The sequence below is a fragment of the Odontesthes bonariensis genome, chromosome 15 (assembly GCF_027942865.1).
Source record: "Odontesthes bonariensis isolate fOdoBon6 chromosome 15, fOdoBon6.hap1, whole genome shotgun sequence".
Classification (NCBI taxonomy): Eukaryota; Metazoa; Chordata; class Actinopteri; order Atheriniformes; family Atherinopsidae; genus Odontesthes; species Odontesthes bonariensis.
In genome coordinates, this window is record NC_134520.1 from 24747404 (window position 1) to 24770297 (window position 22894).

Here is a 22894-nt window from a genome sequence, read left to right on the forward strand (position 1 = left end):
TCTGAAAATTAAAATCATTATTAGCATTAATAGTAATGGTAGCAGTAGTAATTTTTGTAAAATGATCAAACGATCTGAAATTTTGTTGATAATGTAATTCTTTAGTGGCAGCTTTTGGTCACAACGTATATTTACTGTCAAGAAGCCAATTTAACCAGCATATTTTCCCACATTTTTATTTATTCACAAATCTCTTAATGCAGCTGTATTTTTTATTTGTTACTTTTCATGTATTTTATGCCTAGTTCTGTTTTTATTATGTGCCAAATCAAACTAAAACTGCTTTTAATTCATTAAACAAAGGTGTGCGCCTTTAAAACGAGGTTTCTGTGTTGACCCAGACGTCTCCTGTCACGTGATCACACGGGAACGTCACAGGTTAACGTGACATGTGTCTCGTGTTGACGCTGAACTGTTCTGAAGCACCGCCCCGCTAAAAAAAAAACTTGCTCTGACTCGAACGCACCCCAGCAAATTTAAATACATTCATTGATTCGAGAAGACGCGGGGTTGAGCGGTGCGGGGTGGAGCTAAAGCAACCAAACGCATTCTGCTGGGGCGGGGGTGAAGAAAGGCAAAGCAACTGACCAGGAGGGATTCGGTAAAATAGGGGAGTTTGTGTTTAGATGTTCGTAAGTCCCATATGAGGGAGAAAAAATGAAGCTTAGGTCTCAAAAAACAATTACGGCTTGTACGCCGAAGAACACCCGTCGACAGTCCAATAAAGGGACACCAAGACAAACGCGCCTGTCGATGTCAGTGGCCGAAAGTCCGCTCCAAACCAAGGTATCGTATAACGATTTACCACCTATATCCATTAAGCAGATGGACTCTAATAACTCAGTGGTACTAGCAAAGACTTTCAAGATAACATACTAGCTGTGATAGTGATCGCTCGATTTTACTAACGCTCGGCTGGTTAGCTGATGTGTGTTAGCTAGCTAGCCTCATCGTTCCTTGACAGCAAACTGTTGCTAACGAACGTTAGCTGTTGTTGTGTTGAAGCAGCGACGATATGTGTCTTTGTGTTCCTGATACATTTAAATAACTCTTCATATCCTCTAAGGTAAGTTTTGTAAAGACTTCTTGATACGCTTTTTAACGCACGGAGAAGGCTATGACCAGCTAATACTAATAACGTTGAATCGTTGCTACAAAGCTTTCTTTCGGGAAGGTCGTAAAGTTTAGCTTGTGTTGATGTTTTGGAAAGCTATTGATTCAGCTTCACGGTCATTTTGAAGGTTTCAGTGGGAGGCGTGTTTTTACATTGTAACAACGACAAAGTGGAGAGAAATCTCAACAATTGTAATGTGTAACTGTTTTGTTTTCAGCGCATACTTGATTTACAGGCAAAGCTGCAACAAACGTTATTTTCATTACAGGTTCAGTGTGTTGACGACACTAAAATAAGTCTAAACGCACCTTTGAGATCTAATATGTATCAGAAAACAAGTAAATTCAGCCATTAGAGGAGCTGCTGACAGTAATTTTAAAATAATTTAGCCTCAGTTGAAGTCGTTCTTCCTTTTCCTTGAATCAACTTGATGCTAATGTACAGCAAAGATCAGCATTAAATTGGACAAAATGGTATTAAATTTGAAGCATTACCTATTTTTGATATGGAAAAGTTGATACAGATTTTGTTCATTTGACTTCTGCACGTGCATACATTGTAGTGTTTATGCTTAAATGATACATTGTGCAGTCCCAGTAAGGAGGCTAGTAATACTAATCATAGTGTTAGTCCGACTAAAACTGGACTTTTAAGACATATGCCTGCACATTCGTCTGACCCAAAACATACCAAATGGAGCATTTAACTCCAGATTAACATGCCCAGAGAATGCAGTCGAGCATTAGATCGCAAATCCAAAAATTTGATCTTTTTGTAGAAATAATTGAGTGTAAATTTATATCAATAAAGCTGCCCTCCTTGACATATTTTTCTGGCTTCTTAACCCATTGGCGCCTAAAGCACCTACAAAAAAGGCTGCTCAATGCCTAAGCCAGTTTTTAGAAAAGGTCCCCAATGCCTGAGGGTTTTTTGAACTAAAAACAATTTATTGAAAACACCTAAGAAAAATTCAAATTTTTTTCGCTGGCTGGATTGTATTACTTTTTTTTTTTTAAATCAATGTTGGACATTTGGTTCATGTAGTTTTGCTTTATGATTCAGGATAATACCCAATGCTGCTATTTATTATACTACTATTACTATACTGTTCCCATACTATAACTAAATCATAATAATAATATCAGCAATAATAATGAATGATAATAAAAAAAACCTGCAATATATCTTGCATTGTGCAGTTATACTGTATACTTCAGTGACATGACTTCTAAAACATCATAGTTGTCATACTGCAGTAATTAGCACCGGGCTCTCTTTTTTTTTTTTTTTTTTTTACATAAGGCCAACGCCACTAAAATAAGAATGAGAAGTCGTCAGAATGCAGCGCAAGAATAAATAATTACCTCCAGATCATGTCGAAACGATCTCGTGCCATCACTCGGGCGACATTTGTCTGATACAGCCACTTGCTCTGCCTCCAGTAATCCCGGCGAGTTGGTAGTTTGATTATTCCAAAAGTTAGGCAGAGACCGATGAAAGATTTCATCTCCTGCTTTGACACGGGGCTCCACTTCGAGTTGGATGGTGTGTGGCTGCGCGCCTGATCCGCATATAAGTTTGTCTGTGTCACCAACATATCCCAAACTTCATCAGTGAAAATATGCGAGAACACATCTAAAGGACTTGCATCTTCAGATATTGGCACCTTCACCCCCGGTGTACGAGTAAACTTTTGTTGACGTCGGGTGCGAAATCCAGCGGACTGCCTCTCTTCCTCTAATAAATTCTGTTGATCATTCCCTTCCAACTCCACATCACTTCCATCGCTGTCACAGTATGTCTCGTTAACCGCAGCCATTGTAGCCGAGCTGTCAAATTAGCTACAAACGCACTATTGCAGAACAGGCTAATCGAAAACACCCACCTCATGTGTATTTGAACCAATTATTGTGCATTACATGCTGCATGCGTCTTGAAAATAATGATAAATGAACAATGTTGCGCTACGCAACAACCGGCGTCAATGGGTTAAAGACGATGTCTGTATCGTGACATCTCCACTTTAACCATTTCAGCAGTTCCCTGTAACGCTTACCTCTTTACGTCTATTTGCCCAGATGTGTTTTGTTAAACATGGTTTATTTTTACCATGAGCAGCGAAGGAAGGACACTCGTCCTCATACTCACATGTGAATGAGTTTGTCCGACATTTGTGGTGCGGGGGGGGGGGGGGGGGGGGGTGGGGTGGGGGGGGGGGGTGGTTGGTGTATGAAACGATTGAGTGGAAACATCTGTACATTGAAAATCACAGTCTTGTTTAAAAGCTGCTCGAAGGAGCCTGACTCTGGACCCTTCTCAGGTGTGTCGAGGTATAGTTTTAAGTGAGATTGCTGAGATTGTTCACAGTCCAAAAGCACAACATTTAAAGAGACAATCATCCCCTCACTGTGTCTTTGTTGTCTGATGTCACCTGCAGCACAGAGTGTGACTTATTTTCTGTGTGTGACATTTTTAAAAGGCCACACTGGGCTTTTCTTTGATCTGGTATTTCTGACAGGTCACAGCGTCCTGCTCTAAATTAGACACACAGAAAGAACAAAAGTTGCTTCTGTTTTTACTGGTTACCAGGGTTACAGCTATATTATTGGTTGCCTAAAAGAAAGCAGCTGCGACAACACTAGCGCCTTTAGTGATTCTTTTAGTCTCCAGCCAACAAATGTGCCACCAAGCGATGTCATGGCTAGATGTCATCCCAGTCAGTGGTTGTGAGATTTTCTGCAGGATTGCTGCAACCGTTCAGGATTAAAGAGCCCAGTTGTGTGTGTGTGTGTGTGTGTGTGTGTGTGTGTGTGTGTGTGTGTGTGTGTGTGTGTGTGTGTGTGTGTGTGTGTGAGACAGAGAGAGATGGTCTCAGTAAAGTAGGTCATCAGACCACAAGCTTACATGCTCTTTACACCCAGCGTGCAACGTTGACTTTTAGCCTCGACTTTGTTTGTTGCTGGAGGTTTTCAGTTGAATCCTGCTCCCAGTGTCGTCGGTTACAAACAATAAGAATATACGTGTAGACATTTGTGGGTCATGCTGAGGCCTGGTTTTACATGTCATCAATCAGATTAGCAGGTCTGACGATACTAGTCGGTTTTAAAATTGTCATTCTGTTTGATCTTTCATGCACAGGATGAAGACGCCTTGGATAACCACTCTGACGAGGAAGTTCCCACTATGAGGAGGCGGCCGCTGCCTCGTGGCCGGGCAAGAAAGAGAGCCATTGCTGTCGGCGACAGAGAGTCAGGTATATCTGCACAAGCAGGAGAATCCACTCAACAAAAAGGTCACGATGATCATCACGTCCATGGATGCAGCTTTATGTAGTCTAACATTTTGGTTTTCTTTGTTTTGTTTTCTGGCTGATTGTAGATTTGGCCTTCAAGACTCCACTCAGGGCCATAATGCACCATGAGCGCATCCTGCCAGATATCGACATGACTACTCCTCGCAACTCTACAGCCAGAAACATCTACTCGCCCATTGTGCGTTTCCTCACACCCAGTAAAGAAAGTGAGTGCAGCTGCAGTTACCGCCATCTGAACACAACTTTTTTGCTGCTTTGTTGTCTTAATAAGGGAAGCTGTGCTCCTTTCTTACCCTGGCATGTTGACCAATTGCACAGGATGAGTCAATAGTGTCACTTTAAACTGAATTTCAAGTTTCACTCCCAGCTGAAATCAGCAATTAATCCAACGACAATGTGATAATAATGGTTAAGAGTTCACATCCAAACTTGGTCATAGAAATCTAAAAAAACAAACCCTTTTTATAACAATATTCAGTTAATAAACGTGCTATATTTTCATATTTCATAGTCAGCGTTTTATCGAATATTTTTTACATATTTGGCAGCAAAACGAGTTCTGAAACTTCTCGTAGGAGATAAAGTGGTGAGCTTACAACTGTTTTTTTATCGGTTAAAGACTGCACGCTCTTTTTATTAAAAACTCACTTTGGTGCTGTTTTATCATTAATTACTCTGTACACTTTAATGCATCTAATACTGCTAACATCACTGGATTTTTAACTGAGTCTTTCCACTGGTCCTGCAGACTTATCGCAATGAAGAAAAATCTATTTGACACTGTGAGAAGAGAAGCCTGCAGTCTCCACACATAAATTCCTGATCCCTCAGATTACTATTGGTCATCCAGTCTATGTGTGTCTTTATTTTCTGTCCAGATTTAAAGTGTCCTGGAACAGAAAACAGTGTGTTAATGAGCCCAGAACAAGGCGTGTTTGGTTATGGCTCCATTGACCTTCTGGCTGGAGACGAGGACGATGACGTCTTTGATCCGTAAGAAGATTTTCTTCCATTCTTGTTCTATGATTCCAAAATTTAAAGTCAAGTGAAAAAGTGAAAAGTCAAGCTCAGTAGCACCAGACAGGACTTTGTGTAGCTGATACGCATTTTTGGATTTGATAACTTTAAAATTGGTTGAGTCAAATGAAAATGAAATGTTTAGTTAAATCTTTTGGTGTCTCATCAGGCGACCAAACTCAACGATAACTGATTCAAAAAGATCTCTCTTTACAGTCTCATAAATCTGATGTCGTACATAACTTTCCTTTGACTCTGTTTCCTGGCTGTTTTAACTTTCAGATTTACCTTCATCAAGAACATCCCATCACAATCCCAGCATTCCCAGCCGCGTATCAGAGATATTCCCCCCAAGACGAGGAGCACTCCAGAGGGCACGCTGGTGGTCGACCTGGTGGGTTTAATCCTCTGCGGTGTCCTGCTCACCGTACATCTATACGGCAGTTCAGACCCGTGAATATCAATATCTGCATCAGCTGCATATGCACACAAGGCTGGCAACTCATTTGAACAGCAACTGTGTTTTTTAAAATTCAACAACTTTTGATTTGTTATTTCAATTCCACAAGTTGCATTTTACTTGTTTTGCTTTTATTGAAATTTACAGTAACAAAGAGATAACAGTGGCGCTGAAAGCTGACCACAAATAAATGAACTAATTCTCATTTAACCGACCTTATCCTTCTCTCTCCGTGATTAGTTAGCAGTGAGATAAAGTTTTGTACTTGTAAAACCGACTTGTACCTTCAGACATTTGTTTTCAACTTACAGACACGTATGTTTGATTTGTTCAGGGAAGCTGTTTGTTGGTCGTCATATTGACCTCAAATCAGCAACGGTTCACCTTTCACTGTAGTTTTAATGTGTGAGCAACGAGTCGGAGACATTAAAAAAGAAGTGTGCCGGTTATTATGATTGTTTAATAATGGAAGACTTCTCAAATATGATTCACTTCTAGTTCATTCCAGCAGATGCATGTTACTCCTCTCGAGCTCCAGTTGTGCAACCTCCATGCCTCCACTTTGTCTTATAACCATGAATTACACACAACGGTGTATTCGTGGTCATGACCAGAGGCGTCCTTGTGTTTAAAAGCTATTGTGCTCGCAGCAGAGCCAAACAAGGTCACGGTTCAGCAAAGCACACATGACACTTTGATGATGATTTGGTTAATAGCCGTGATTGGTGAGGAGAGCGGCACCCTGATCTTGGTTAATGCAGCCGAGATCCTCGTGTGAATCAAACTGTGACGGATTACTTTAAGACGCATTTTGAAAACCGTGCCGTGGATCACAGATGCATCGGCAGCAGCATATCTGTGGAGCTTCTCATCTATAGTTCCTCTTAACAGGAAACATCGCTTTGCTGGATCGTTCCAGAGTGCGTTTCCAGCCAAGAACACTTCAGATGTCTGGAAGTGTTCCTGCTGCATCCTGTTTGCTTCATCCAGAGACTGATAACAGAGGCCGTGTCTCTATCGCTCTGTGGGACTGGGTTTAGGGGCTCGTATTTATGTGCTCCAGTTCAGTTGCATAATAAAATTGAGACTTCGCGTCCATAATGAGCGAGGAGTGTTTAAATTAAAACTGACTGAGGCCTGTTTGTCTCCCCAGGAGGAAACCCTGATGTTCAGCTCTCTGAATGTGATCGAAGAAGCAGATTACACCTTCTACACATCTTTCCAGGATCATCAGTACAAGGTGACCTCCACCATCCATCCACCATATTGCCGTTCATTTCACTTGGTAGTCTGTTTTCTTTAAAAGTCAGAAAATATTGAAATGCTCCATCTATAATTGATGACAGATGTAAACCAGTCACTTCTCAGTTTAAGAAAACTTAAAGTTGAGCCACATCTTTAGATGATGGACGCTTTGACAGTGAAGTTTGAAGAGAATCGATGCTGTTATTCAGTGAGACTATAACATGAGTTACAACACGGCCTCAGTATAATGTGTGTGTATATTGGTTGTTTTGAAAATGCTTTGGCTTATTGAGCAGAAACTAAGCTGATGAAATTGAGAACCTGTGCTGAATTATCTCTCACTGAAACAGGTGTACATGATCCTACGGCCACATGTGAGGGAGTTTCTGCAGGCCATGGCTAAAGTCTATGAGGTAAATGAGTTTAAAACAAGTTGAGTTGGCTTCAGGTAAATTTGTCCACATTTGGTTTATTCTTTGTGTCGCTTGCAGGTTAAATTTTTTTCCTCTTTTGGAAATTTCGTTGAGATTTTCAGATGGTTTACAGTCCCCCGGCGTTGCATTGTAACAGCAGCTGTGTTTTTCACTTTCACAGCTCTTTGTTTACACGTGTGCAAAGAAAGAATACGCAGAGAAGATCCTGGAAATCCTGGACCCTCAGAGAAAACTGTTTCGGTACGTCTCCCAGAGAGTTGCTTCTGTTTGTCATAAACTAAGGACAGTAAAGATTAATCAGGTGATTAATGACATGATGGCTTCCCTTGCAGACACCGTTTGTACCAGGATGATTGTGCATGCGTCCTCGGACACTACATTAAAGATCTCGGCACTCTTGGGAGGGACCTCGCAAAGACTGTGGTTCTGGACAACGCACCCCACACATATCCCTACCATGTAAGCTGTGTGGAAGTTTTAAAGTCAGTGTTTCTAATCTAGTCATTTTCATTGCTGTGATTGGCCGCTCTGTGTTGTTTCTCAGTACTTTTTGTCTTCGGCACACCGTAACAAACCATAATTAAGTTCATTGAAGCACTTTTACATGCTTGCACGCTTCTACGAAGCTAGTGGCCAAAACGCCACCGTTGCAGCCCAAACTCTGGTGCGGCTAACGTGAGCTCCGCTAGCAAAGGAGACACAAAAACTCGTGACACAGACTGAACTAAACAGACTGATAGTCAGGTACGTTGTTGGGAACATGCTGCTGATATCAGCGGTCTGTTTCCTTCAGAGCGCTCACTGCCAAAACACCGGCGAGAGGAGGGATAGTCCCGCCATGCAGAGACCTTTTCCAGTAAGCTAAATGCTAAAATGGGTGTTTTCTCTGATACTTTTATACTCTGTTATTTACTCTGTAACTTTTTGGGAGAAGTAACTAGGAACTGTAACGTGCCCCACATGTTATCTATCAACGTAAACTTAATTTTCTTTGCTGTCTCCTTCCACACTGGCTCCCTGTGGGATTATCCTGCAGTTGCACAGTGAAAAGAGACACGGTTCATTCGTGTTTGTTTTGGTTTTGCAGCTGATGAACACAATACCTATCAAGAGCTGGTCCGGAGAGCCGGCGGACAGAGAGCTGCAGAGGCTCATCCCCTACATGGAGAAACTGGCTACAGCTGTAAGTCTGCTTAACAATTTAATTTGAGCTCAGTGGTAAACTTGTTAACTTCAGTTTTCATGCGCTGGCCCCAGTTTCCATGTCATTTCTGCCAAAGCAAGCAGCTGTTTCACATAAAAAAAAAAAAAGATCTAAACCATGGCTGTGTTGTACCCGCTCGGCTCCAAACAGCAGAACAAAGCAGTTAACAAGACGCTGGTGAACACGGTCGAGCATTTAGCAGCTGCAGATCTTTCCCTCAGGACGTGACAAACCAAAAGCAGATCTTAAAGACTAACTATCAGGCTTTCATTAGTCATGTTCCCACAAATAACTTTTCTAAATTGAAGGTAATGTTGTTTTATAAATGCTTGATGGGTGAATGATTTTACTTGTTTCTGCTGCCGCCGTGTGGCCAGAGTGTGTAAATGCAGGTTTATGGTTCGGATGGGAGATCTTTGTGGAGTCAGTAATGTTGATATTGATTAAAGTGTTGATAAGACAAAATATTCTTTGCTTTAAGTGACGATTAGCTATTAAGACGGCCATTTTTAAATATTAACACCTGATGGGCACGAGTCGGTGAGCTGGACAACATTTTTATTTTTTTATTTCAACATTTTTTGTGATGGCTTTTACTGCTTTTAATGTTTTTATCTGACAGGAAACTGAAACGTATCTACTGTCTTCAGTTTTTCTTGGTCTCAGTCTAGATTTTGCATGTTGAAGTATTTAGGATGCTTGGGATTTTTGTCAACATTTGAGGATGTTATTTTGTAATGTGGGATAATAACTATGGAAATTGGAAAGAGAGACCAAATGAAGAGGGTGAATAGCTGCTTTGTCGTCTATAAGCACGTTGAATTTGTGGATCGGCTGTCTGAAGAGACACTTCTGTTCTCCTGTGGGTTTTTCCAGCCCCATTCAGGGGTGAGCTGAACATCTGGTTATCTGCATCAGCATCTGCCCGCTGTCCTTCCTCCCCCGGCTTCAAGGTTGGGCCTAAATATCTCCCGCTGTGTTTTTTTTTTTTTTCAGGAGGATTTTCAGGAGGTGCTGAAGAAGAGGAAGGATCACTTCCACAGGCTGCTGTCGGAGGACTGACGGGACTCTCCTCCCTTTGGCAGCCTCAAGTTCGCTTTCATTTCGCTTTGGTTAAAAAGCAGAATCGGGCCGGGTTTGGCGAACGTGCTGGTGTGTGTTGGACCTGCTCGCCCTCCTCTGTCCTCCCCGACGACGACTTCAAATGACGGCACATTCGAAACTTGCTGCTGAGCGATTCCACAAGCAATAAACTTCTAATCTGTGTATATATTTACAAAACAGAACACAAACTGTCTTGTTTATAGTCATAATTTTCTATTTATTGATTATACTGCTAATCAACAGCTGTTATGTGTGTATATTATATTATATTATAGAAATGCTTTTTTTTTTTAATGCAATAAATTTACCCTGATACAGCTCTGTTGTCTGTTATCCAGACTAAACTTGAAGTCTGTCGTTGCCATGGCGACATTAGACGCCTCCAACACACGCACCACCTAAGAGAGAGGAGGAGTTTTAAAATGGACATAACCAACCTGTACATGTGCCTTTGCTCACCGGGAGGGTAAAAGGAAGCATTTTTTTCCCCATTTAAATCTTAATAAGGGAGCGATGGTGGAAGGCTTCCCTCTGAGCTGCTGTTTTGTTCTAATTTAGGCCTTAAGATGTTGAATATGTGTGCAGCTGGACCAGGAACTTCACAGATCTTTGCAAGGTCCTGACGACTGGAAAATCAGGTTTCGGGTCCAGATTTTTTTTTTTTTTTTTTAACTTTATGCCAGAACTTTTCCAACACCACCTCCTTTTGTGCGTTTCTCCAAAGCTGGAGATTGTTTTCCAAGTACGTGAAGTGTTGTTCTACATTTTCCACATTTCTGGGATTATTACATGAGTTTGTTTCATTTTTCCTACTCAAATATTTTGTCGAAATAAAACTCCTCACGTTCTATGCAGTGAGGAGGCAAAAGTGGAAAAGATTTTTTTTTTAATCTTTTTTATTATTATTATTCTCTACTGGAATATTAAGCATCTCAACACTTTATCAATACTCTGTGTGAAAGACTTCGGATTACAAACGACCTGGTGTGATACTTTAACTATTTAAATGACCCATTAGTGCCAAGATTACTGTTTATTTTCTTTTACCAGATTCGTTTAACATGTGGAAACGAGTTGGAAATCCTCATTTTCACGAGGCTATATTCAGAAAATGCACTGAAGTTTTGCATTTTTCACTGAACTACTTCCAGTGACCAGACTGAAGGCAAGGCTATTGGATATTAGAATACATCCAATAAAACCCAGATTCAGATGTCTACACACCATTTATTACTTTGGGAGTAGGTGTAAACCCACACTAACCTCTGATTAACTCCGTGTATGTCGTATTTGAAGAGCTGAAGAAGCGCATAAAGGAGCTCCACTGCGGTTGCAGTGATATTTGAGTCATTAAGTACCAGATTCAAAGTTCTGCAGCAGTGCAAACACTCATCCTGTTTATGGATATTAGAGGAGAGCCGAAGTTTAGTCTCAGTGTAAATGTTTACCGTCATGTTTGGATAAACTTGCGTTTGTGATGGATGTGATTGTTAATGTTGAATTTGAAGGTAAACTGAGAGTAAATGTCTCCTCCTCCTTCTGTTGCCGCTGCGGATCCTCTTCTGCTTATTTGCTCCATATGGTGTTTGACATGGTACCCAGGAAGAGGGGGAAAGAAAAAAAAAAAGAAAAAACGTGTGTGGGCGGAGGAAAAGCCTAGTATTTTGTCCGTACTGAAATTTGATTCAGAAGTTCAGGATCCTGAAAGACAAAAAGCTAACGGAGGGGGAGGGAAGAAAGGCAGACAAGGACGGAGGGTTTTTTTTTTTTAACTGCGAGAAGAGTAAAGTCACCTAAATACTTTGCAAGCTCCGACCAAAGTAAGTTGATTTAAAAGAATTATGTTTGTAATTCAGTGAAACACTCAGCTAGGCATTCCATTGATACAAATTAAGACACGTTTGTGTCTGAAGTGTAATAGCCAGCTGCGTTAATTGCCTCTGAATGGCCACAAGTTTTCAAGATTTGTGAATGACCTGTGTGTAGGCTACTTTACGCATGGCTTCGCGCAGACTCGGGCGCTCCATGTGATTAATTTGTCAATAAATGTGGCATTTCCTGCTTCTCTCGCTTTTTGGAGGAGTAATTGTTGAAGCTTTTTGTGTAAGACTTTCTCAGCAGGGAAGGAGGGGGGGGGGGTATTTTTCAGCGGGGAGGTAAAGGCACATTGGCCCCTCACGCGCCTTTCCCCATCCACGCAAGCTCCGATAACCACACCGTGATTTATTCCCCTCCGACGCCTCCTAATTGCGCTCTATACATGGTAAAGTCCTCATTTGTTTGGATAAAGATCGTCACCGCGGAGTTTTGCGTGCCGACTCTGCGCCACTGTTGGATGTGCGCCAAGACGTCCAGAAGAAAATGCCCCAAATTCAATCTGCAGATGTTAATGATGCCTCTGAAACAGTACAAACACGGTCAGCCCGACAAAGGCGCATGATTGGTGCCATTTTACTCTCATCTGGCCGATGCTTTTATCAAGTAAGTGCTTTTTCTGTGTTTGTTTTTGGTGAGGGAAGTGAACTAAAAGGCCTGTTGCCAGCGCGGTCCAAAAGGTAACGGGCACTTTAATTAAAGGCTTAATTAAAAAGATTATTTTTGGTTTGTTTGTTTTCTTGTTTTTATACCATGCTAATTATACAGAACGGATCCTGTAAAATGTGCTTTTCTTTCATTAAAAAGAACAACAGAGAAATATTTTAATAACTCATACAGATGTTGTGTGACTGAGAGTAAAATGGGAAACGTCTCCATCAGAAAAGTGGTGGAGTTTAAAATTTCAAGGAGCTTGAACAGGAATACTATTAGAAACAGACCTTAAAAAGTATTCCAAAGTAGTAGAGTACTTTTATATGATGAGTCAAAGTGGCAAAACCTCTCTGGTGTAATCTGGAATAAACAGTTAAGAGTTTCCTATAAGGCATCAGGATCATGTTCAGAGACATTAACATTCAGCACAGCTGCCATGCTGGCAAGACTGATATCCTGCTCTTTTTTTTTTCAACCATTTTTCAACTTTTTGCCACTAACTACCTCTTTAGACCTTCAGAACAAGTAAAATAGTGAATCATTTACCTATTTTGGCCTCAAAGATATTAGTAAAAGAACAATCTCCGCTCTGGAGGTGACTGTGATTTTTTTGTGTTGTTGTTACAGTAACCTTCCTTCAACCAATTTTTTTCAACTTGTTGAAACTAACAGAAATACCTTTTTTTAATCTGTCTATCCATGTTATTCCCTCCTTCCTCTGTTATTGTTTAATGGCTGCTTATTCAGTGGCTCTCGTCTTCCACTGACTACGTTTCAATGAAGATTTATTGCATTTATTGCATTGATTTAGCTGAAAACCAAACATTACAGCACCGTGGGCATATTTTGGCTTCTGAAAAGCCCCCGTAATGTGTGGCGTTTGCAGCAGTTCAGGAACAGTGTCTTCGGTGGGACAGAATAACTTTCTATGCACAAAAGCTGTATAACACTGAAGAGAAGCGAAACCCAAAAAGCAAAATATGACCTCTAAGCCTAATTTAGATGGTGAACTATTAACTTGGACAAGGCAAATTGTTGTATCTGCAGCTAAAAGCCAGCAGCAAAAGGCCATTGCAATGCCAATTATCTAAAAGAAATAGAGGCAGTAACTGGACAGAGGAAAATAATTAAATTATTTTGTGTTTAATTTTTGCACGTCAATCGACATCATCGCATCTGTGTCGACCCTGTTGGGCAGATTTCAACATTTTAGAAATACTGAGGTCATCATGTAGGAGTTGTCCTACCTAAATCATTTGGATTTTGAATATTTTCTTTGTTATGTCATGTTAACAATGAAATTATATATTCTGTGTTTAATTCCCTGTCTCAAAGCTGTGTCAAAGCCACTTAAACACTCACAAATGTAACTCTGGTGAAGTAATAACCCTTCAAAGGGCTGGGAACTGATACACTACAGTGGTATCAGCTGAAATGTATCGAAATATTAGATCTTTGCTGTGAAAAGATCATTTTTATACTATCCACTAAGGAGTGGGAGCATTTATTGTGTAAAATAAAAGATTTGTGCAGCTTACTTTGGCTTAGCTTGGTTAAACAAAACTGGAATCAAGGGAAAATAATGAACCTGCTTGTGCCCAAATATACTTTCAGTACTTTTAACTAATTTCAACCCAATGCTTCTGCACATTTTCACCTTTCAAGCCTGATGTAACATTAGCATCAGATCAACGTTTTCAACGCATAGCTATTTTCTTTTAAAAACACACCGATCAACTCGGGGGCAAAGCCAATAAGTTAACTGAAGAGCAGATTTTAAAAGGTTTTTATTTCATGTTTCTAGTTTTCTTCAGAGGCTGAAGAGTGAATGTGTTAGTTGACCATTTAAAGTTTTGCAGAAATCCCTCATGGTTTAGAAGGATGACCTAAACAAAGCTTTAGGCTTGGGTGTCTTAGTGACTTTAATGGGGGGAAATTTAAGTATTTAGTTGAGTGTTCTTGAGTCCCACATGCTTGTACAATATAAACTCCCACCAAGATTTGGAACAGAGGAAGATACAACCTCAATGTCCCAACTGCATCATCAGAGTTTTATGTGCAGCATCTTTACAATACAGGATTGTAAATGTGGTTTCTGGACTTGCTGTGGACTGTTAAGTGGCGTCATTATTTTGAAACTGTTCACAAAAACAAAGCAGATTTTAATGTACTGTGTACTATGTGCTGATTTTGTGATAAAAACACATTTACCAATAACAACTCAAACCTGTTGAGACATCTTTGCTGGACATGTTACCGTCTGTTTATACTCCTATTTCCTTTATTTCTAAAAAGCCCATCCTCACTAAATGGAGTCAGTTGGAATCAGGCCACGTGAAGTCCTGCTTTGGTTTTGTTTTGAATCTTTCACCCTTACCCATGAGGATGGTCAGTGCTGTCAGTACATGTTAAAAAGTGTTTTGTACATAGAGAAAAAGAAGACAGAGGACCACTGAAGTATCAACAAGGCTACAACTTGCAGGATAAAAATGATGAATATGATGGAATTAAAGAATTGACCTCTTTTGTTTCCGGCATCGCACCCTGAAACTTTAGGGGGAAATCAAATGATTGTTATTTTATATGTTGGGTCCAAACTGATAGCTTTTTAATGTCAATAAAGAAAAAAACTGCCAAACCAATAAAAGTTGCAACATTCTTGGGGATGTTTATTATCATTGTGATTTTCGCTCACTTTCCTTTGTGTCCCAGGTCTGGTGTTTTTAGCTGATTTTGGCCTGGTTTTCGTCTGGACCTCTTCCTGCTCCTCTCAGGCAGTGTGACTATGAGCACCTCGGGGCTTCAGGCCACTAACCGGCAGAACGTGAAGGAGCTCGACAGCATGAAGGAGTCCATCAGTGACATTATTAACCAGCTCCAGGACATCGACCCAGCCAGGCTCTCCTTCTCCCCCTTCTTGGACCTGGACACTCAGATCTCCTTGGCGCCGGTGTCAGACAGCCCCGAGTCCTCGGTTGAGGAGCTGCACTCGTCCTCCCACTCTGTCTCCGGCTCCCAGCGCTCGCTGGAACCGCCACCAACAGCAGATGAGCCAAGGAGTGAGTTATTACTGCCGCTTTTTACTGTTCGCCTGATGGTGCTGTAGAGTTTGAGAAGATGCCAGAACAAATTAGCAAACGTTAATTGCCAGACTGGATCAGAGCTGATAAAGGCAATGCAACATGATATTAAAGCATTTTTATGTTATAAATCCTCTCTGCAGTTTTCAATATTTGAGTTATATTGTATGACATAAAGATATTTTAGATTTTATTTTAGATAATATACATATATCATATTTTATTTTAGATCATCTCCTTAGAGAGAAACACCTTTGTTTCATATGTGATTTACAACAGAAGGAAAACACTTTAGGACTGTTTAAAAGCTTTATTTTTAATAAAATGTTCTTCTGGTTAAATGACTCTAAAATAACAAGAGAGCTAGAGGAAATGAGCCGTCTTTGTTGCAGATAAATCTGATAACTTTTCCACAACCATGGCAGCAAAGATCATAAGAGCTCGGGTCCGTTTTTCTCTAGAAGGCAAATCATTTTTTCTCTGGAAGCGCTGCTTGTGGAGCACTCCATCTGCGATGTGAAGTGGTTGAATGCCTGTAACTTTCCACAGCAGAAATATTCCTTGCAGCCTCTGTGAGGTTTAATAGATGTTGATGAGATGGCCTGCAGCAACAAATATGTTATTGGACAGAAAGTTTTTTAAATCCTGCTTCTAAACCTAGACTTTAAACTCATTTCTCTACTCATCTCAAACTGTCAAATGCTTGTAGCACAGTTTATGAATAACAAACTGTTTACAGGACATGCCTTGCTTCCAATAAAACCCTTATAAAAAGACCAAAATGAACTAACATTGTGTATTGGTGCAACTCTTAACACTTTATGGCTTCCTCACGTTTACTGTGATAATCAGCCTTGAGAAGATGATGAAACCTTTAAAACCTTTCAAATCAGACGCATAGGAATGCTTTCTATAAAGAGGAGGACTCTTTAGTTTTTATCAGATACATTTTATGGGTACTGTTTACAGCTGACGATTAATACACATTTGAGAGACTAAAAACACATAAACAATATATAAGAGATATAAGATATATAAGAGACTAGACTACATAAAACTTTCACTATACAGGCAATACTAAAAGGCGGTTTTGGTTTTGGTTATGTTGCAGGATTTGTTGACTATCAGACAAATGCCACCAGATTAATGTTGTAAGAAACCCGCATATCTCCCTGACAGTTTGAATGAGACTCTTGGCTCCACAAAGTACCCTGGACCTAAGGAAGTGAATGATTGATTAACGTTAGCCTGCAGAGGATTTGTTTTAGTGTCTGCTTTTGGATTGTGGATTAAAATGTGTTCTGATTCGTACAGGCTCTGCTCCTCGCCATCAGCAGCCAAACATCAGCCTCCCAGAACAGCCCGGCCCAGATCAGACAGAAGAGGGGGAGCTGGATCAAACTCTTTCCAGTCCCATCATCACGGCGCACAGTTTGGACGCCACCATGGAAAACCGCATCGGCCCTCCAACACCAGTCTCTCAAGGAGATATTCCCAATGGCACAGACACACCAAGATGGAGTCCAGAATCCACCAACCTGGACAGTACAGTGGATGAGGGCCGACCTCTGATAGGCCCGCCGCCAGAGAGCGTGGAGCTGACTGTGTGGAGCTCAGAGGCCCTTGGAGAGACGTGCGCAGCCACAGAGGAGGTTTCAGATCAGGGACGATGCTGCTGCCGCTGCTGCCAGTGTAAATGCTGTCCGAGGGGCCGAGTTCCTGCTTTCCTCTCAGTCCTGGCTTCCCTTCTGTGTGCAGCCGGGATCCTCTATGCACTCTATTTCTACATCCCCATTAGACCCCCTGACTGCCCCGATGTAACCAGCCGCATCCTTTTCACCCTCTGCTGCTGCGTGGTGGCTGCGCTCCCCATCCTGCTCGGTACGCCTCAAACACCTGCACACTCACAAGCACAGACTCAGATGAAAGATAAAGATTAGGAGCAGATTTGGTTTGTCTGGCTGCCTCGTCTTGGAATGTTTCAGTCCTTTTTAATTTCATGCGCTTTCAACCTCAATGCAGCAGAAATCTCCCCGGGCCTCTGGAGAGAAGCATAATTTCCTTCTCCTTCACATAGCTTTAAATGGAAACTACAATAAGAGATTGGCTGTGTCTCCGTCTCTCAGGCTGTGGCCTAATTGTCTCAGTCGTTTTAATCGCTTCCCAGGCTGGGTGACAAGAGAACAGGTGGCAGGAACATCCAAATCAAATCCAGTCCAGATGATTTTCCTCTCACCTATTTATCACACAAATGATAGTGGAGAGTATTTGCATGTGGGCCATTCTGCTGGCAGTTGCTGTATTCAAATGAAGTAGGAAAACTAAAAGGTTCTGTCAGACCGGTTTGTCATGAGTTGAGAGCTGTTTGTGGAAAGATGGTCTAGATTTAAGACGCAAAACTGACTTATTGCTCTTTTATCCCTCGCAGCGATGCTCACAGGTGCGGCGTGCCAGTTCTGTGCCGGCTCGCTCAATCTGCAGGAGTCATTTCCCAGAAGACAGACGCTTCATCAGCTGTTTGTCACGGCGTCCTTGGAACAGTTACTCCTTTACGTCCTCAACCTCATCGTTATGGCCGCTTTGCTGCCTCAAGACCAGCTAAAGTTGGTGCCTATACTGGTTGCCATGTTCATCTTTGGAAGGTGAGGCTCAAAAGCAGTGCACATAAAGATTTCATGCTTATGATAGAATCATTGAACTACCACAGAGCTGGTGAAATCAGACTACATTAGGCCTGTTTTAATGACTGCTCCACTTATACAGACCTGAAACAAAAATCTTTGAGCCAAATCAAAGAGAAATAACAGACCCACCACGTGTAATAAGGAACTGAATATTACAGGAACAAGATAAACTGCTGTGTAAAAATAATAAACACTCCATTTCAATTCTAAGGTTTTACGTATAGGGCATGAAATAAAAAATAATCTGGCACTTACCAGGTTTTAAAATGAGGGAAAAATAACCTCAGATGAGCAACAATACATATCATATTACACTGTGTCACAACTTATTTAACAAAAACTAAACAAAAATTCAGAAGCAGTGGGTGAAAAACTTACGACAGCCCAAAAAATGGACCATTTCGACACTTTGATTATTTTCTTTTTCAGTCACTCTGTTGCAGACTTTCTGCTGTGTTTGGGATCGTTGTCCTGTTGCATGACCCAGTTTCAGCCAAGCAGACAGATGGCCTCACAGCTGGCTCTAGAATAGTTGGCTAAACAGAGGAGTTCATGGTGGATTCAATGATTAGGTTTCCAGATCCTGCAGCTACAAAACAAGTCCAAATCATCAGCCCTCCACCACTGTGCTTGACGGTTGGTATGAGGTGTTTGTGCTGATATGCTGTGTTCGGTTTTCTCCAGAGATGCCGCTGTGCATTATGACCAAACATCTCCACTTTGGTCTCATCTGTCCGGAGGACATTGTTCCAGAAGTCTTGTTGTTTGTTCAGATGCATCTTTAAAAACCGAAGCTGTGCCGCCATGTTCTTTTTAGAGAGAAGAGACTTTCTCCTGCAGCCCTTCCACACAAGCCATTCTCGTTCAGTCCTTTTCTAAAGTACTGTCATGAACTTAACATGTTAACTGAGGCCTGAAGATGTAGCTCTTTTTTTTGTTATGCTTTGTTTTCTCTCACTGAACATTCCATTCTTTGAGATTGGGGTGAACCCGCTTGAATGTTCACTTCTGGAAAGATTGTGAATAATCTTTCTTTGGTTTAAAAAATGCCCTTCTAACCCTTCCCAGAGTGATGTACAGCAACAAGTGCTGCTCTAAGAGCATTGCTGATGTCTTTCCTCCGTGGTATGGTGTTAACACACACCTGAATGTTGCAGACCAGCAAACTAACAAAACTTTTAGAAAGCCGCTCACAGCAGCTGCATTTGATTGGCAGCACCTGGCTGCTACCTTTATGAAAATAACAATAACATCATGTAATATGTCAGGTGTTGCTGTTTATCTGAGGTTGCATTTATCTAATTTTAAGACCAGAGGCTTTTTAAAAAAAATACTATTATTATTATTATTATTATTATTATTATTAAGTCCTGAAACATTAAACCTTGTTTGTTTTCTTTTACACATGATTGTCTCTGATGCCGAACTGGACACAAAAAGCAACTTTTATCCAAACAAGTTTATCCAGAAGGGAACATTTGTCCTAAATCCATCCAACTGAAGTTGACAATTTCCACTAAGGAGTAGTTAGAAAATAAGAAATAGTCACCAAACCTATAAGATTTCATCCTCTTGGAGTGGAAAATTTCCCTTGATAGTTAGAACTTTGACCTGCTTGTTATGATGGACATATCAATACAAAAGTTAAAAGACTTCATCCTCAGTTCGTGATGAATATCTGCTCAGACCTCTCAGCAGTTATTTTAGTCTAAATCATCACATCAACAGACTGACACTGCCGTCTGCTAACATGGATAAAAACAAACACAACTACTGTCATTAACGAAGCCAGAGAACAGTTTTGGCAGCGTCTGAAAGAGCTGCTGAGACCTCGTGAACACAGCTCTACTGAACTCCTTCATCAGCTGAATTGGCAGAAATGCTCTCTATTTATTCTGTCAGCCACTGTGGTTGAAGTGTAGTTTGAATAATTGGAAGTATCATTGTATCATAAATGCTGGAAAGTACTATTTGATATGTAAATGTCTGAAATATAAAACAGATTTCCAGTTGAAAAATAGTTTTACAACATGAAAATAAATCATAGCAATTTTCCTGCCTTTTTTATAAATAAAATAAAACTCAGTGGAGAAACGACAGAAGAGGAGGAAGAGCAGCTGAACTGATGATTCATGTTTGATGTTTCAAACTTCCACTTTTGTTTTGTGAACTTGGTTTGTAAAAGCCTTTACCAGTGATTTGAACGCTACAGTCAACATACTAGGCATGTGGATTCAGCACCTCTACATGAGGTTGTCAGTCAGTTAATGCCATGGAAATGTGGCCTGCTAAACATGTCGGCCATGTTGTTTCTGTAACCACCTGAAGTTTCCTTTCTGCTCTGTTTTTGTTTTTGATCCACCGAATGTTCCTTTATTTCTACGAGTCAGTCTCTAACTGTCTCTGTACTGTTGTTTGGGGCTGGGTGAGTAGTGCACTGGTGTATTAAAGCCGAACAGCTTTCTACTTTCTCAAAAAAGTCATAAAGAACAAAAACAGTTAAACTATGGGTAAAAACAAAGAAAATTTAGCTGATAAATACAATAAAACTCTTTAGAAAATTACATTTTCCTGTCACTTTCTCTGTGCATTTGTTGCTGTGGACAAACCCTCACACAGACAAAGTTGATATGAGGGTTGATATCTATTATAAGATATCGATTAGAATCATTTCTGTCTCAGAGAAACAACACAGTTGAGATCATTTAGACTGCAATGAATATAAGCTCAGTTTTTAAAGATACAGTGAGTCCCGCTCATGTCAAAATATGTTGAATTAGATCCAACCTGCAGTGTGCAGCAATAAAGAGGAAACTCCAGGGAGGAAAAACTGTTTCAGCCTTAAAGATAACAGTCTGAAAAGCCTGAAAATGAGCCAGAGCCAGATCAAGGTTAGTATGGAGGGACGCATTTCCATGACAGATTTGTTTTGTTGAAAAAAGGCCTTATTGACTGAAGTGAAAATGCTTAACTTGCGATCACCATCCATCAGGGAGGTTATGAGTGTTTATCATTGATGTTTGAACTCAATCTGATTTCCTCTTTGGTGTTTTTTGATCCTCCACAGGCTTGTTTACTGGCTCAGCCTGAACACATGCAGCTCCTGGCGAGGCTTCGGTTCTGGCCTGACCGTCTTCCCGCTCCTCGCTATGGTTGCTCTCAATCTGTTCCTCATGTACCCACTCAGTCTCAAAGAGCCCCTTTTCGGCTCCCAGGACATCCACTATAATCAGGTCACCCCCTCTTCCTGGTCCGGGGACACATCACAGAGCCCGAGTGGCCAACCAGACATCCTGGACGCTCAGTGAGGAGGCGAGCCGCGCTTTCTTCTCCAAGAGGCCATCTCTCCAAAAATAGGCCATTCCTGCGGTCTGCACTTCAGCACAGCTACACCCGCTGCCACTATAACCTCCAAACTGTGACGGCTTAACTTGTGTTTTTGCTCCTCTTGTGCACAGCCTGTTTTTTTTAATGTGGATTTGTGTTTTACTATGTGAAATACAAGACTTCTGCCTGCTAGTGGCCAAGGATGCCTTTGAACAATGCTGTTATGAAGTTATAAAACATTTGCCCCTTTTAAGCTATTCCAGTGCCTGTATTTAAAGTTTTTAACTCTATGTACTTAAAAGCTTTTGTATGTATACGTCTGTATTTGGTTTGACCTTAAAAAGAAACACAAAGCAGGTCCAGTTGTCAAACTTTTTTATTTTGACAATCCAAAAAACTTTGTACACGATTAAGACAGAATAAAAGCCATTTGCTCTAAAATATGTTTTCCTTCGTTTACAGTTGGTTTCAATTAACCAGTTGCTGCTTTTGCCTTCTCTGAGCAGCTATTCCTGGAGAGACGGCGGTGCGTTTTCAGTCCTGGGACTGTCATTATGTGATAACATGCTGTCAGTGTTGCTCTACATCCCCACCCTGCTGGCGTATTCACCACTGCTGAAGTACTCGTCGGTTTGTGGCACCAAAATGAGGCCAAAACCAAAACAGAATGAGATGCTTTTGGTCTCTTTTGAACTCTCAGTCAAAAGGGAGATGAATGAGCTATCTAGATTGCTTTAATTAGAGGCAATTCGTTGACTAAGAAAATACAAAAAGTAAAAAAATACAACTCTGAAGTGCTTCAGATGCTGAGATTTATTTCCTATTCCTTACAGGAAGTGGACGTCTTGAATATGTGGCACCATGTGTAATTGTGCCTGAATGCCCAACTTAGAATTTTGACGTAAATGCTTCAGCTATTCTCAGATCAAATCAGATTTAAGTACCCAAATTTACCACATCATATCTGACCCATGAATACATGTCTTTAGACCTATTACTAAGGTTTGCTTGCAGAATCTTATGTGACTGTTTCCTGCTTTGCCAGCAAAGTTAAAAGCAGCGTCATTTTCTCTGAAATACCTCACATTCAGCATTACGCCCTGTAGCAGTTTCACATGATGGAGAATTTGGGGGAAATTTCTGGGAGTTTAGACAGTCTCACCTAAGGGATAATCAGCTGCTGTTCCGAAGATTTTCCGTTGTATCGTTGTATGATTGTAATTACAAAGTCCTCACTGGAGATTAATGGTTCAGTCAAAGCTACTTAAAGTTAAAAACAAACTTTCTGGTTTGAGATTGTCTTGTGAGCTACTTTTTTCCAGGTTTAAGCCTGAACTTTTATCATTAAAGTCCCACTATGACCGTTATTGATCCCCTAAAAGT

At 40.9% G+C, this 22894-nt stretch overlaps 2 protein-coding genes across 3 annotated transcripts; both read left to right on the top strand.

Annotated features, from left to right (window-relative positions):
• Positions 1-534: 534 nt before the first annotated feature.
• Positions 535-10210, top strand: ctdspl3 (CTD (carboxy-terminal domain, RNA polymerase II, polypeptide A) small phosphatase like 3). Of its 2 annotated transcripts, none has more exons than XM_075485647.1 (11): positions 535-786; positions 4253-4367; positions 4493-4633; positions 5306-5420; positions 5727-5838; positions 7058-7144; positions 7500-7562; positions 7744-7823; positions 7916-8042; positions 8671-8766; positions 9784-10210. In XM_075485647.1, the coding sequence occupies exons 1-11, from the start codon at positions 658-660 to the stop codon at positions 9847-9849; spliced, it is 1131 nt and encodes a 376-aa protein (XP_075341762.1). In that variant the 5' UTR covers positions 535-657; the 3' UTR covers positions 9850-10210. The 2 variants fall into 2 exon arrangements, with proteins under 2 accessions (XP_075341762.1, XP_075341763.1); XM_075485648.1 differs by lacking the exon at positions 535-786 and adding an exon at positions 972-1066.
• A 92-nt stretch (positions 10211-10302) lies between these two features.
• LOC142400610 (uncharacterized) lies at positions 10303-21938 on the top strand. The gene is made up of 5 exons (XM_075485646.1): positions 10303-11711; positions 15133-15479; positions 16815-17381; positions 17929-18142; positions 21252-21938. The coding sequence occupies exons 2-5, from the start codon at positions 15206-15208 to the stop codon at positions 21490-21492; spliced, it is 1296 nt and encodes a 431-aa protein (XP_075341761.1). The 5' UTR covers positions 10303-11711; positions 15133-15205; the 3' UTR covers positions 21493-21938.
• Positions 21939-22894: the final 956 nt, after the last annotated feature.

Bases quoted from the DNA above. Each gene is read 5' to 3' on its own strand.
- ctdspl3 (XM_075485647.1), top strand. From the start codon at position 658: ATGAAGCTTAGGTCTCAAAAAACAATTACGGCTTGTACGCCGAAGAAC. The intron at 7,563-7,743 runs GTAAATGAGTTT...TCACTTTCACAG, and splicing joins CCATGGCTAAAGTCTATGAG to CTCTTTGTTTACACGTGTGC. The intron at 8,043-8,670 runs GTAAGCTGTGTG...TTGGTTTTGCAG, and splicing joins CCCACACATATCCCTACCAT to CTGATGAACACAATACCTAT.
- LOC142400610 (XM_075485646.1), top strand. From the start codon at position 15,206: ATGAGCACCTCGGGGCTTCAGGCCACTAACCGGCAGAACGTGAAGGAG. The intron at 15,480-16,814 runs GTGAGTTATTAC...TGATTCGTACAG, and splicing joins AACAGCAGATGAGCCAAGGA to GCTCTGCTCCTCGCCATCAG. The intron at 18,143-21,251 runs GTGAGGCTCAAA...GATCCTCCACAG, and splicing joins GCCATGTTCATCTTTGGAAG to GCTTGTTTACTGGCTCAGCC.